Consider the following 13,799-nt stretch of genomic DNA (forward strand, 5'->3'; position numbering starts at 1 on the left):
AGCGCTCAGAAAAAGTCCTTGGCAGACAACAACAATTAAAAACATTAACTCTGTCTGGTGCATTATCTTCTTGTTCTCAAACTAAGTCTAAGTAATGACCACGCTAGCTATGAAAAAGAAAGATTTCTAACCGCATGAAGAAAATAAACTCACTTTCAGTCAAACCAGCACAATATGCTCGATAGCATGTTAAGTTAGATTGGTGCCAAATTAATTCAGCATTATGAATGCAACCTTAATTACTTGGTCAATCCTGGATAATAATCCTAAAGACTAAAAAGTTTTAATTTCTCCTTCTATAAGCCCTGCAAGATTGGGAAGAGTTTTGATGTGAAAGCCACAAGTGGAGAACTAAGTGAGGAGAGAAAGGGGAACTACTTACAGACCTAACTTCAGTCTCTCAAGGCTATCCCTGGTGCCCCTATGGTGAGTGGAAAGCCACACTCTCAGCCCAGAGCATGGGGGCATGTTATCAGTCCCTCAGGAGCTTGGTTGGAGTCATTCTTCTTTACCTGTTCACCAGGAGTTGTTTTCCTTTCCATGCTGCTGTGGGGGGGTGGGGATTTCACTCAGCTGTGCAAGCCTAACTGTTCAGAGTTATGTCTGTGATGTTAATTCAAATAGAAAATAAACAAAAAAACTCACAAAAACCCAACAATCCCAAAAGCACTTCCCCTGCAGGCACACTCCCTCCCCCAAGGCCCCGGTCCGGTTGCAGGGAATGGCTGCTCCATGAAGCTGTGGAGTCTCAGCAACCATTGGAGCTGCAGCCTTCAGGGCGCAGGGATCAAAAGCTGTCAAGCGACAGCGAAAGACCTAAATCCAGATGTGCTCGAAAAGTACCGCCATCACTAACGTGCTTCGGTGAGGAGCCCCTGGCAGAGCCTCCTCATCCCCGCTAACGGCGGGGGGGGTGGTCAGAGCCTCCTCATCCCCGCTAACGGCAGGGGGGGCAGAGCCTCTCTCTGGCTGCGGAGCGTCTTCGAGGGGAGCCCCTCAGACACCCCGGATCCCCGGCCCGGCGGCACAGAGCGCAGCTGCTGTCTATCCCGCGCTGCTCTCACCGCATCCCCTCACGGCCGCTCACCGGCCAAGCAGCCCCCGCGGCGATACCGCCCCCTTGGCCCCCAGTCCCCCGCCGGAGCAGCAGCATCACGTCATCCCCGAGCACAGGGCGCATGCGCAGCATTGCGGTTCCCGGCCCGGGCCGCCCCCCGGCGGGAACAGCTGGGGGCTGTACCCACAATGCCGTGCGGCGCTGCCCGCTCCGCTCCATCATGGAGGCGGCCGCCGCAGCTGGCGCAGCTGGCGCAACCTCGCCGCTCGCCGCCGCCTGGCCCCACACCCCCTGAGCCCCGCGCACCCCTCGGGCTCCAGCATGAGCGGCGGCAGCGGGGGCGGCTCCTCGGCACCCGGCCGCTTCGCCGATTACTTCGTGATCTGCGGGCTGGACACCGAGACCGGGCTGGAGCCGGACGAGCTCTCCGGTGAGTGGCCGTGGGGCCAGGGGGCGGCGGCCGTTGACGGTCGGCTGGGTGGCGGCGGCGGCGGGATGGAAGCTCCGAAGGTGGGGGATGGCCTGGCCGCCTCCCGCTCCGCGGGCCCCGGGCGCCGTCTCGGGCGGCCTCGGGCACTGCGCGGGGAGCTGTCGGGAGCTGCCGGCGCCTCCGCCGCCCCCCGCCCCGGGCAGCGCCGCTTGTGCCCCCGCCAGCGGCCCCTGCGCCCGAGGGTCTGAGCAGCTGCCCGAGCGCCTGACGTGCAGGAACACTCGGCTGGGCACAAGCGGGTGTCTGTAGGAGTGCACCCAACTTCTTAAAAACCCAACGAAGTGTTGTTTGTAAATGGCCTGTTCAAAGCGAGGGTTGTGGTGGCCGTGGTGGCGTTTTAGATCATCTCGGTCTTGACAGCGATCTACTACTGCACTGCTTTTGGAGCTTGGTTGCGTTTGTCAACTTTGAGTCAGGCTCCTGGACATTTGAAAGACGCAGGTTATCTTAATGAATCCCATTTTGGAGAGAAAGCGAAGACTTTTGGCTTGTTCTGTATTCAGTTTTATTATAGCATAGGATAAGAATTTTCTTCCAGCAGTATCCAAAAAGAAATTGGATTAGGAAGTAATGATTCTCTTAGATGAGAATGTTCACACCAAATACACAGCTAGGCCATATCAGTCTGTCCCACAACACTGTTTCAAATCTGTGTTTCTAAGGTTAAAAATCTGTTCTTTGTTTTAGCAGCACCTTGTTCCTGCTTTAGTTTCACTGTACTGGTTTCAGTTAAATTAGATTGTTGCTTAGTATCTTTAACTGTTCCAAAAGATACAGGAACGCAGTGGTAAAAACCTGACTTAACATCAATAGTTATTTAATGTATTTGAACTCAGAGCTTGACCAATGATATTTTTCTTATTTCCCGCACCCCCCCACTGTATTTACTCCTCCCCCAACACTTGTTTCTTGCAGAGTACAATTTCTGTTATTAGAAATGGCTTCTTGCATTGAACTCTCCTAAACTTTGGCTGTGATGGAAACTTTAAAAATTTTCTTTTAATTACTTCAAACAAAATTTCTCTTTTGTCCCTCATGCTGAGCAGTACCTTCCTCTAAAATAATTCATTTTTGTCTGTTGTTAAAATAACTGTAGACTACAATTGGAGGCATAAAGAGTGAATACAGCATAAAGGTCTGCTCTATAATGGCACTTTAAATTACAGCATCAGTTTAATTTAAGAAATCCAAGAGAATAAAATGCAATACAATTTAATTGAAGGATTTGTGAGGTCCTACAGATTTTTCGTGATTAAATCACAAATGAACAAAGTTTCTAGATTGAAAACAGTGTCTGGTGTTAATTTGGTTATTCATTTACTCTGTATTTGTGTAACATAGTACAGGGCTACAGGGCACGCTCAGTAATACTCCATGATCTTGATAGGAACATGAATAACTCTTCTCACATGATTTAATTTTAAACCAGCAGTGTATTACTTTGAGCTGGCTATCTAATAGGAAACTGGAAGACATCAGTGCCTTTTTAAAAAATACTCTGTCTGAGTGTGCAGGTCTGAAAGCTGGAGCATCGTGTTCTGTCTGCATTTGCTTTCCCAGTCAAGGACTGCATCTGTAGTATGCAAAGCTATAGCGCGCAATATATCTTGAACTCTGCTATTCTACCATGATGCCATAATATGGTGCTTCTCACAAGGTGTAGGTTTTGGGGAGTGGGAATATGTTTTAGTATTTATAGAGGAGACTGTTTTTTGCATGATTTGAGGAAAGGGTTTAAAAAGAGAGGGGGAGGAGGATAAAATTATGGTAACGTCACAGTGTATGAGCTAGCTGGAATTCCAGTGCTTTTTCTTGAGTTTGTTGTGTTATTAAAAATGCATGATTCTGTGACTGATAATGCCTTCAAATTGTGTCTTAGGTTATAGCCTCCTCCAGTGTGTGCTGATATAAATGGAAAAGGCCTCTGTTGATTTCGGTGGCTTTTGGATAAAGCTTTGAACCACGTTGTACTTCCTGGATGGCTTTCTTGTTTGAATGAAAGGGTTATTGTGCGCTGTTTTTCTTCCCCCTCCTTCTTATTTCTGTGCTGAAAAATAGATGCTGAATCCTTGTACTGTTGAAACAATTTGCTTCAGAAGTGCCCATTGTTGGAAGAGAGGGGCTGGCACGTCACGCGGTGGGTGCGGGGCTGGGGAGCGGGACGTGTCCCCGCGCGGTGCGGCCGGCACGGCCGGTCTCTCCAGGGCTTTCCTGCGTCAGGGCTGCCGGAGCCCGGCCTGGCATGATGTCATCGCTACCCCACCGCCGCAGGGAGCCGGCGGGCGCTGCCGGGGCTCCCGGGGATGCTGCCGGCAGACTTTGTTCTCGCCAAGCTGATGAAATCGTGTGTTTTAGGTATTCAGCCTTCGTATCGATGACACGGTGTTTTCCGCAGACTTATAAATGAAGCATAAGATCATGAATTGATGCTCGGTCTAATTACTTTGCTTGAAGAGACATCTCTGATAGTGTTTTTCCTTTGTGTATTGGAAGCTTACTAAATAGCATAGCTGTAACACTTTTTCCTGAAAACATTGACTGAGGGAAAATGCACACTATAACATGTATGCACATATATGTTTGCTTTCTTTTAATATAGTAAGAAACACTATGTTTTTGTAGTTAGCATGGGTTAAGGATAGCATGTTCTCTATTGCCAGGGCTTTTTAATCTCCAAATTCAAGTGACCAGGTTATCTGGGCGTCCTTTCTTATTTTGATAATTGTGTTCCCACTGCGTGACCTGTTAAAGCAGATAGAAAAAGAATACTAGACGGTAGTAGAACAAAACAAGCAAACAAACAAGAAAACCAACACTGGATGAAGCCTAAACTTCATTCACCATCAGTTGCTGAACTGGCTGGACAAGAGAGGATCTGAGGCTCATTTCCACATTTCCTGGTGGTGTTGATGTACCAGAAGTGATGACAGAAATCTCTTAAGTACTCTACAACAGTCTGTTACAGTTACATATCCTTCATACAGGAAATCACAGGACGGCTGAGGTTGGAAGGAACCTCTGAAAGTTGTCAGGTCCAACCTTCCTGCTGAAGCAGGGCCAGCTAAGGGCAGTTACCTAGGAGAGTGTCCAGATGATTTCTGAATATCTCCAAGGGTGGAGACACCGTAACCTCTCTGGGCAACCTGTGGCAGTGCTCAGCCACCCTTACAGTGCAGAAGTGTTTCCTGATGTTCAGATGGAACTCCTATGTTTCAGTTTGTACCCATGACCTCTGGTCATGTCACTGGGCATGACTGAAAAGAGTCTGGCTCTGTCCTCTTTGCACCTTCCCTTCAGGTGTTCATATACATTGATAAGACTCCCCAGAGCCTTCTCTTCTGCAGGCTAAACAGTCCTAGCTCTCTCAGCCTTTCCTCATATGAGAGATGCTCAAGTCCCTTAATTGTCTTTGTGACCATTTGCTGGACTCTCTCTACTATGTCCATGTCTGTCTTGTACTAAGGAGTGCAGAAGTGAGCACAGTGCTCCAGGAGTGGCCTCACCAGTGCTGGGCAGGTGGGAAGGATCTTCTCTCTCGACCCACTGGCGATGTTCTGACTAGTGCAGCCCAAGATACCATTTGCCTTCTTTGGGGCAGGGACACACTGCTGGCTCATGGTCAACTTGATGTCCACCAGGGAATTATGAAATACGTCAACTACCAAAAATCTTCTGTGTGTAATATAACTTATCATAATGCTGCAACATTATGATAGGATTTCTTAATTTAGGTTGTATGACTGTGCCCTGGAAAGGTAATGAGAATGAAGTCATGCCTCATCTCATCTTCGAATGGGAGTCCCTTGTCTGAGTTAGTTAAATGTTGTCTGAATAATAGTGAAATGCTTGTGTTATATGGAACTATTGGAGTTTTTGTTCTACATTCTTTTTCACTAAAGATTTGGGTTTCTTTTCCTCCTCTGTGGTGTTTTAGTTTTTAACAATTTGTCAATGGAGTTTATTATGGAGTTGTAAAACAAAGGGTGTACTTGCCGTTGCATTACACTTATGTGTAGTTGTAGTCTGGGAGTTACTGTTACAAAATATAGAACTCAGAATCAAATATCTGGGCACCATTTTCTGAACTAATATTTTCTGTTACACATGCCTTAGTAGTCTTGAATGTCATATCATAAAGATGATAATAGTTATTTCAGAAATAACAGTGTTACAAAGGAGAAATAGTGTAAAAAATAAAAAATATAAAGAAAATGCTTATAATCTTTGAAGAAAAGATTGATGATTTACTAATAAAATTATTTTTTAAAAAATCTTACTCTGGAAGGCTCAGGCCAGTGACTAGTCTGTCACCTGTATTTCTTTCTGCCTTTCTTCCCAGTCTGAGTCTGGTCTTCTAAGGTTTGGCCCAAAAGTTAATTTATGCAGTAGATGGACTAGTATTTCTTTTGCAAAGATCCTTATCATGGTGCTTTGAGTTGTTCGTCTGATCATGACCTTCATCCTTACAGGAGGATGAAAATGAATGCTAGGTGAAGCCCATGTGCCCAGGAAATGTCCTTCTTGTAGAGACCCTTCTTGGGCTTTTCCAAGTCCAGATTAGATCTCCTTTCGCTCTAGTATATGACAATGTGATACCATTTAAATCACTCTTTGTGTCTCAGACCTTTTTTTTGTGTGTGTTTTGTTTTTAATTATGTTGAGGCAAGATCTGTGTGTGTATAGATTATGTAACATAACACGACTGATTATGAGTCAGGCATCTATATACTGGCACAGTAGCCACTTTATTAGTGCTGGTGTGTGAAATTCTAAAGGAAGATGATACCTGGTGTATAGTATTCACCTGGCTCCTCTCAAAATTAATCTGACAAACTGGTACTAGATAAAGTGTTTCTTCTCACTAGCAAAATAGAAAAGTTGTCTTGCCTCATCCCTCTGTAATTGAAGTGTCAGTATTTTTCTATTTTCTTGGCTTCAGATTTAAAATAACAGTTTATCTTCATGTGTTTCCTGTTGGTAGGGTTTATTTTAACAGCCTTATGTATCAATATAAACTTTTAAAAAATATGGGTGTGATGAAATGATTGAAGGCATTTGTCACATATATAAACCAATAAATTGCTTTGTATTTTAGAATTAGGGTGGTAGTTTCCTGTGTGGTATAGTCCATCTAGTAATGCTGCTATCAACACCTGTGCTCTAGTTCCCAGGTTCAACTGGCTTAAATAGTTGTAGGCTTTTATTTTGCCTCAAAGTTATTTGTAAGGGGTAGCTAAAGGGAAAGAGGAGGAAGAAGAATAGAAAGCTTAAATTAAATAAGCAGATACAATTTTCAGACCGGCATTTGGCCCGTTTTGTATTTTCCTCTTTTGAGCATTTTTATCTTGAAATTAAGACATCGCATTTGGGGTTGGAGGCAGCTGTGATTCTTGCAGTGAAGCTCTTCTGCAATGCTGTTTATTCCTCGTGTAAATAGTGCTTAAATTTCTCTATCTTTGCTAGGGTGGTAGTACCAATGCTTGCTGCAGAAGTGAATTTCCTTGCTGGGAGCCTTTGCTTGATTTTTTCCAAAGGCTGAAGTGTTCTGTGGTTTTGAGGCTTTTTTTTTTCCTTCTCCCCCCCCTGCTTCCTCTCTTTGTCCATAACATGGATGTTATTGGTACAAGCTTCCCACAGTTCCCTAATGGTGTGCCTCTCCCCTTGGGGATTCATTCTGGGACTGAAAGAGAGGTTTTTCAGTTCCTTCGCTTCTCTGAAATTGTGAACCAAGGTGTTTACCCTGTGGGGGGCCTCTCCAGGAGCACCAGGGCTGCGGCCACACACTGTTTTCACACAGGTCACTGTGGATGAGCAGCAGATAGCAACAACTTTTGGCAGGGCTTACACTGGCACATGTGAAACATTTTAATCCGGATAATAGTTTATTCCACTCCTCCCTTCCCCCTCTATCTTCTCCCAAGACGCTGGAACTGTTTGCCATGTTTGAGTGCCAAAAAGATCTTTTGTTTCTTTGGGAACTGAGGCAGACGTGCTAGGGTAGCTGATCTGTAGAATAAAGAGTGGGAGAGCTGATGTAAGGGGGAAGCAGCTGTACTTTACTGAACTACATTTGAAGTCACAGTTTATTGGGTTATGTTTCCATAATGCCAGTCTTGTGATTATCATATTTGTATTTTAGGTAAAACTTGAACTGTGTGCTTTACAGAATCGTACCCTTGAAACCCTCCCCCAACTCTTATTTCTTTTACCTTTCAGTATTCAGTTACAAATTTGACTTATTTGGAAGGCTCTTAGGTAAGGTGTGTGGGAGCATAGAAGTTACATGTTCTTGCTTTGAGAATAGACTAAAGTTTCTAAAGCAGTGTCTAAAGAATTAAAGTTTACAAGTCTGACTTTTGAAGCCTTTTTTAAAAAGCCATAGGAATTTTACCTTATTAAAGCAAGGCGTACGAAGATGGGTTGATTTGGCTTTTAGTTCCTTTGGGTTTTTTTGCACTGTGTTCTTTGCAGTTTCTTTTGCAAGAAAGAAACACATCTTAAATGGATTGTACAGGAAACACTGCCATATGCAAATAACAAAAGAATTTTGTTTTTCCTAAATCTTCCAATGATTGATCCTGTGGTTATTATACAAATAATACAAAACACTACAACTGTGTTTATCTGCCTTTTGACTTAGTGATGTCCTACTTGAGTGTTCTTGGTAATGACTTTTCATACTTATCTTTTGAATTCCCTCTAACCTGCAGGGCTGATGTAGCAGAAATAATACGCGTGAAGTGACAATGTCAGAAGCAATTACTTACTGATGTGTGTTGTGCAGTAATTATCCTCTCAGAGTTCCTTGACAACCCTTTCTGATTTGTGGTTTACAGTCAAGTTTGCAGCCCTGGGAGGCTTAAAATATTATTGCACAGAGATATTATCAAGCATTCCAGCACAAACTGATGAATGATGAAGAATTTACTTGGAGTACTTCTGCTCAAGGCTTGTTTCTTAGTCTTTCCAGGAAAATGCTGCTTTGCTTATGGTTTGATGGGCAAGAGACCTTTAGTTTCAAACTGTATAAATGTAGAGCATCGCCTTTTTGACTATTATTATTATTATTTTTACTGGTTGTATGATCAACCGCTGTTGGGTACAATGTATACCTCTGTACTGAGTCATTTACATATTGATACTGAAGCATCTTGAGAAAGAAACTTTATTGCATTTTGCAGATACCTGATCTGCAGACAGATAACATGGCAGTCTTGAGGAGCCTTTTCATTTTCAAATATAGCAACATTTCAGTATTTGAGCGATGAAAAAAGTTTGATTTTACAGAAACAGCTGTTCTTTCAGCATGACTTCAGGTGAGTTTGGAAAAGTCTTTTTGCAATTGCAGTTACTGCTGCTTTTGTCTACGGTTGCACTCAGTGTTGCAAAACTGCGTGCTCAGATCTTGAGATTGCTGCAATGTGCTGCTCTGTGCATTACTTCCGTCTTCTACAGGCATAAATTTTTATGAGCTACTCTGCTATTTGCATGTATTACTTACTCCTCCTTAACTTGCTACTTTTATCAAGCTCCCTTACTAGCTGTTGTTTCCCAATTTTGCTTCCCAAGCCCAGCACTGTCCTACTGAACAGAATTGTATTGGGGAGGGCTAAGTCCCTTAAGTTAACAAGGTCACTGCCAGCTCTAACCAGCGTAAGACTCTCGTGTCCCTTTCTGGCTCTTTTATGTGTGTGGTCTGGGAGATTGAAATGTGAAATAAGTATTTTGCAAGTTTTGCTGGTAAAATTTCTATTTATCAGCAGCTTGTTCATTTCTGAGAGTGAATCTGGCAGAGATTTAGGTTATCGTGATCTCCCTTTCCCTGTCCTGAACTGTTGCCTCCTTCCTTGCATGAGGACCAGCTGGTCCCACTGGATGTGGTTCAGTGCAGCAGGTTCCAGGGAACACCAGGCCTTGGTGTGAGGAAAGATGTTGATAACGTGCAGCCGTTGATCAAATTGGCATAGGTGCCTTGAAGCACAGCTCCATTGGGGACCGTATTAAACATATTTTTTAGGCTAAAATCTGCGTGAAAGCTGTGCAGAACACTGACCTGATCTCTGCGGGGTTTGTAATCCAGAGGGCACAAGTTACTTATGCTCTGGGAGGTCACTTCAATGTTGCAAGGTCATTGCAGGCAATGAGCATTGAGTAGATGTCCTAGGATTCATGTCTCCCCTTTAACTGTGCTTGGGATCCATGAACTGACCTTCCCTACACAGAGGTCTACCCTTCCATGTGTTAGCAGCCTTGAGGATGGCTGCCATGTCAGAGGTGAAGCCTTAGAAACAGGGCCTAATCTTAGCTTGGAAAATGAAGGAATCTGAATGTATCCAGTGGATGAGGTGAATTGAGTGTTCTTTTGATAATTCATTCCACAAACAGTCCTGAGTCTATTATGTGTGGGTGACAAAGTGTGCCCTGGGAGATATTCGTGTGGTGGGGTGTATGTGTGTGTGTGTATTTGCTTTTTTTCATTTGGGTGTCTTTTTTTTCCCCTGCATTTTCATATAAGGTCTTTTACAGCTTAAACTGTATATAGCAATATTTTGTTTTCCTCAAGTTTGTCCAGGAAAGGGATTTAACTCATAATCTTTGTTCTACGGAACCATGAGCCATCATCTTTGACCAAAGGGGTGATACACAGTTGTAAGTGCTTAACTTGGACTTGTGAGTTGTGTTTTCAGGCCTGAATAAAAGTACTAGAGTGAGCTCTTGTTCTAATCTGATTTTCATATTGAAAACTTTTTTTTTTACCAAATATGAACCATGCCTTATGAAGAAGAAAGGTAAGCTTGATATGGTACATGTAAAAGAAACAAAGTTCGAGAGTAGTGGTTCATGAGATGATAAGGAGGGATACAGTCAGAGCTAAGATAAACTTCAGAGTTTGTCATATCTGTTGACCAAGCTGTCAGCACATCTGATTAGTTTTCTAGTTTTGAAAAAGAGAATAAAAACCTGTCAAGCCTCTTGATGGCTTTGATACAGGGCATTTTTTGGGGGGTGGGCAGTACTTATTAATGCAGATTTACTGCAAACCACTGTTTTCAAAGGTCGGGTAACAAAGTGAAACATACTGCACAGTACTCATATGCTGAGATGGACAGGTGCTTCAGTAACATTTGGTCCTTATGCTGATATTTCCATCAGTCCTCAGAGCTGGAAGGCAATGGGAGCGCAAAAATAGGGACATTTAGCTGGATGAGACATGTCACTGTTAAAGGAGATCCATGGTGGCTCAGGAGGGTGGCGTGAGGTTGTCTGTGCTTCTGTCTGCTCAGGCTTTCCTGAAGCTGTCTCGCTGGGTCTGCCAGTCTTAGAGGGGCACCAGGAAGACAGCTGATTTCAATATTAAATAGACTTAAAATATGGTTGTCTTCAGTTCTGTTTCATATTTCTAGTACATGTAAAAGAATTGTGATCTATTCCAATGTTAAGCCGCCCTTTTCCTTTCTTAGTGTCTTCTGTTGCATGTCTTTCAGATCTATTGTGTAATGGAAATGTTGCCCTCCCCTCCCCCACCCCCAGATTACTCCCATTGTAATTTTGAGTGCTGCTTCTGGTGTTTAGTTGGAAACAGACCTAAATATTTGTGGTGGGTTTTTTGTTTGTTTTGTTGGTGTGGGTGGTGGTGGTTGTTTTTTCCCTGTGGTGAAAGCAGAAAAGTACTTTAGTAATACAATTCTGTTTTTTAGAAGGTTCCTCCAGTGCATTGATGATAACTTCCTCATGCAGGTGGTGGAGGAGCCGACCAGGAGAGGTACACTGCTGGATCTCATCCTCACTAACAAAGAGGGTCTGGTCGAAGCAGTAAAGGTTGAGGGCTCCCTGGGTTGGAGTGACCACGAGATGGTGGAGTTCAGCTTCTCGTGTGGCAGGAACAGAATAGCAAGTAGAATTGCAACCCTGGACTTTAGCAGGGCTAATTTCGGCCTTTTCAAGCAATTGCTGGGGGAAATCCCAAGGGCAAGACTGCTTGAAGGAAAAGGGGCCCAAGAGAGCTGGATCACATTCAGAGATTGCTTCTTCCATGCTCAGGATCAGAGCATCCCCACACGTTGGAAGTCGAGGAAGGGAGCCAGGAGGCCTGTGTGGTTGAATAGGGGTCTGTTGGGTATGCTCAAGCAGAAGAGGAGAGTTTACAGGTCATGGAAGCAGGGACTGGCCACTTGGGAGGAATATAAGGCTGCTGTTAGAGGATGTAGGAAGGCAGCTAGGATAACCAAGGCCTCCTTAGAATTACAGCTGGTGAGAGGGGTCAAGGACAGCAAAAAGAACATTTTCAAATACATAGCAGATAAAACTAATACCAGAGGCAATGTAGGCCCACTGATGAACGAGGTGGGCGCCCTGGTGGCGGAAGACACAGAGAAGGCAGAATTACTGAATGTCTTCTTTGTCTCTGTCTACTCCGCTGGAGGCTGTCCTGGGGAGCCCTGTACCCCTGAGACCCTGGATGAAGCCAGGTCAATGGAGGAGTTTGCTTTAGTTGATGAGGACTGGGTTAGGGAGCAATTAAATAGTCTGGACATCCATAAATCCGTGGGTCCAGATGGGATGCATCCGCGGGTGCTACGGAAGCTGGCTGAAGTCGTTGCTAGACCACTCGCCATTATTTTTACCAAGTGTTGGAAAATGGGAGAGGTGCCCGAGAACTGGAGGAAAGCAAATGTCACTCCAGTCTTCAAAAAGGGCAAGAAGGAGGACCTGGGTAATTATAGACTGGTCAGCCTCACCTCTGTCCCTGGGAAAGTAATGGAACAGCTTATCCTTGGTGTCATCTCAAGGCATATCAGGGATAAGAGGGTCATTAGAGGCAGTCAGCATGGCTTTACCAAGGGTAGGTCATGCTTGACCAACCTCATAGCCTTTTATGAGAATGTAACAAGGTGGATGGATGATGGCAGAGCGGTGGATGTGGTCTACCTTGACTTCAGTAAAGCCTTTGACACAGTCTCTCACAGCATCCTCACCGCTAAATTGAGGAGGTGTGGTCTAGACAATAGAGTAGTGAGGTGGGTTGCAAACTGGCTTAAAGAGAGAAGCCAGAGAGTGGTGGTCAATGGTGCGGAGTCCAGTTGGAGACCAGTATCTAGTGGAGTGCCTCAGGGGTCAATACTGGAGCCAATATTATTCAATATATTCATTAACGATTTGGACGAGGGAATTGAGTGTACTATCAGCAAGTTTGCTGATGACACTAAGCTGGGAGGAGAGGCTGACACGCCAGAAGGCTGTGCTGCCATCCAGCGGGACCTGGACAGGCTGGAGAGTTGGGTGGGGAATAACCTGATGAAATTTAACAAGGGCAAGTGTAGAGTCCTGCATCTGGGCAGCAACAACCCCAGGTTCCAGTATAGGTTGGGAAATTACATATTAGAGAGCAGTGTAGGGGAAAGGGACCTGGGGGTCCTGGTGGACAACAGGATGACCATGAGCCAGCACTGGGCCCTTGTGGCCAGGAAGGCCAATGGCATCCTGGGGTGTATTAGAAGGGAGGTGGTCAGTAGATCGAGAGAGGTCCTCCTTCCCCTCTAGTCCGCCCTGGTGAGACCCCATCTGGAATATTGTGTCCAGTTCTGGGCCCCTCAGTTCAAGAGGGACAGGGAACTGCTGGGGAGGGTCCAACGTAGGGCAACAAAGATGATCAAGGGAGTGGAGCACCTCCCTTCTGAAGAAATGCTGAGGGAGCTGGGGCTCTTTAGTTTGGAGGAGATTGAGGGGTGACCTTATTAATGTTTATAAATATATAGAGGGTGAGTGCCATGAGAATGGAGCCAGGCTCTTCTCAGTGGCAAACAATGATAGGACAAGGAGTAATGGGATCAAGCTGGAACACAAGAGGTTCCACTTAAATTTGAGAAAAAACTTCTTCTCAGTGAGGGTGACAGACACTGGAACAGGCTGCCCAGGGGGGTTGTGGAGTCTCCTTCCCTGGAGACATTCAAAACCCGCTTGGACACCTTCCTGTGCGACCTCACCTAGGTGTTCCTGCTCCAGCAGGGGAATTGGACTAGATGATCTTTCGAGGTCCCTTCCAATCCCAAACATACTGTGATACTGTGATTTCCTTGAAAATTTGTGTCAGGTGGTCTTGTTTGAAATACATTGTGTCCATCTGCCTTCCTGTGTTACATGAAAAGTAGTAAAAAAAAAAGTTTAGGATGATTTTAGAGATGCAAGCTGAGACCATTTTGGGAGGTTTTCTTGTTTGTTTTTTAGAAAGCTGTCTTAGATTCTTAATGGTTT

The 13,799-nt window shown here is 44.7% G+C and overlaps 1 protein-coding gene across 7 annotated transcripts in view; it reads left to right on the plus strand.

Annotated features, from left to right (window-relative positions):
* The first annotated feature begins 1,231 nt into the window (after nucleotides 1-1,231).
* DENND5A (DENN domain containing 5A) overlaps nucleotides 1,232-13,799 on the plus strand; it is a 73,081-nt gene continuing 60,513 nt past the window's right edge. For 2 of the 7 annotated variants that reach the window (XM_071808912.1, XM_071808913.1), the window contains exon 1: nucleotides 1,233-1,487. In XM_071808912.1, the coding sequence (XP_071665013.1) occupies nucleotides 1,379-1,487 (109 nt within the window). In that variant the 5' untranslated portion in view covers nucleotides 1,233-1,378. Of the gene's footprint in view, nucleotides 1,488-13,799 lie in introns of all 7 variants that reach the window. The other 5 variants (XM_071808914.1, XM_065838310.2, XM_065838312.2 and 2 more) reach the window with 3 other exon arrangements.

This window comes from Patagioenas fasciata, chromosome 5 (assembly GCF_037038585.1).
Source record: "Patagioenas fasciata isolate bPatFas1 chromosome 5, bPatFas1.hap1, whole genome shotgun sequence".
Classification (NCBI taxonomy): domain Eukaryota; kingdom Metazoa; phylum Chordata; class Aves; order Columbiformes; family Columbidae; genus Patagioenas; species Patagioenas fasciata.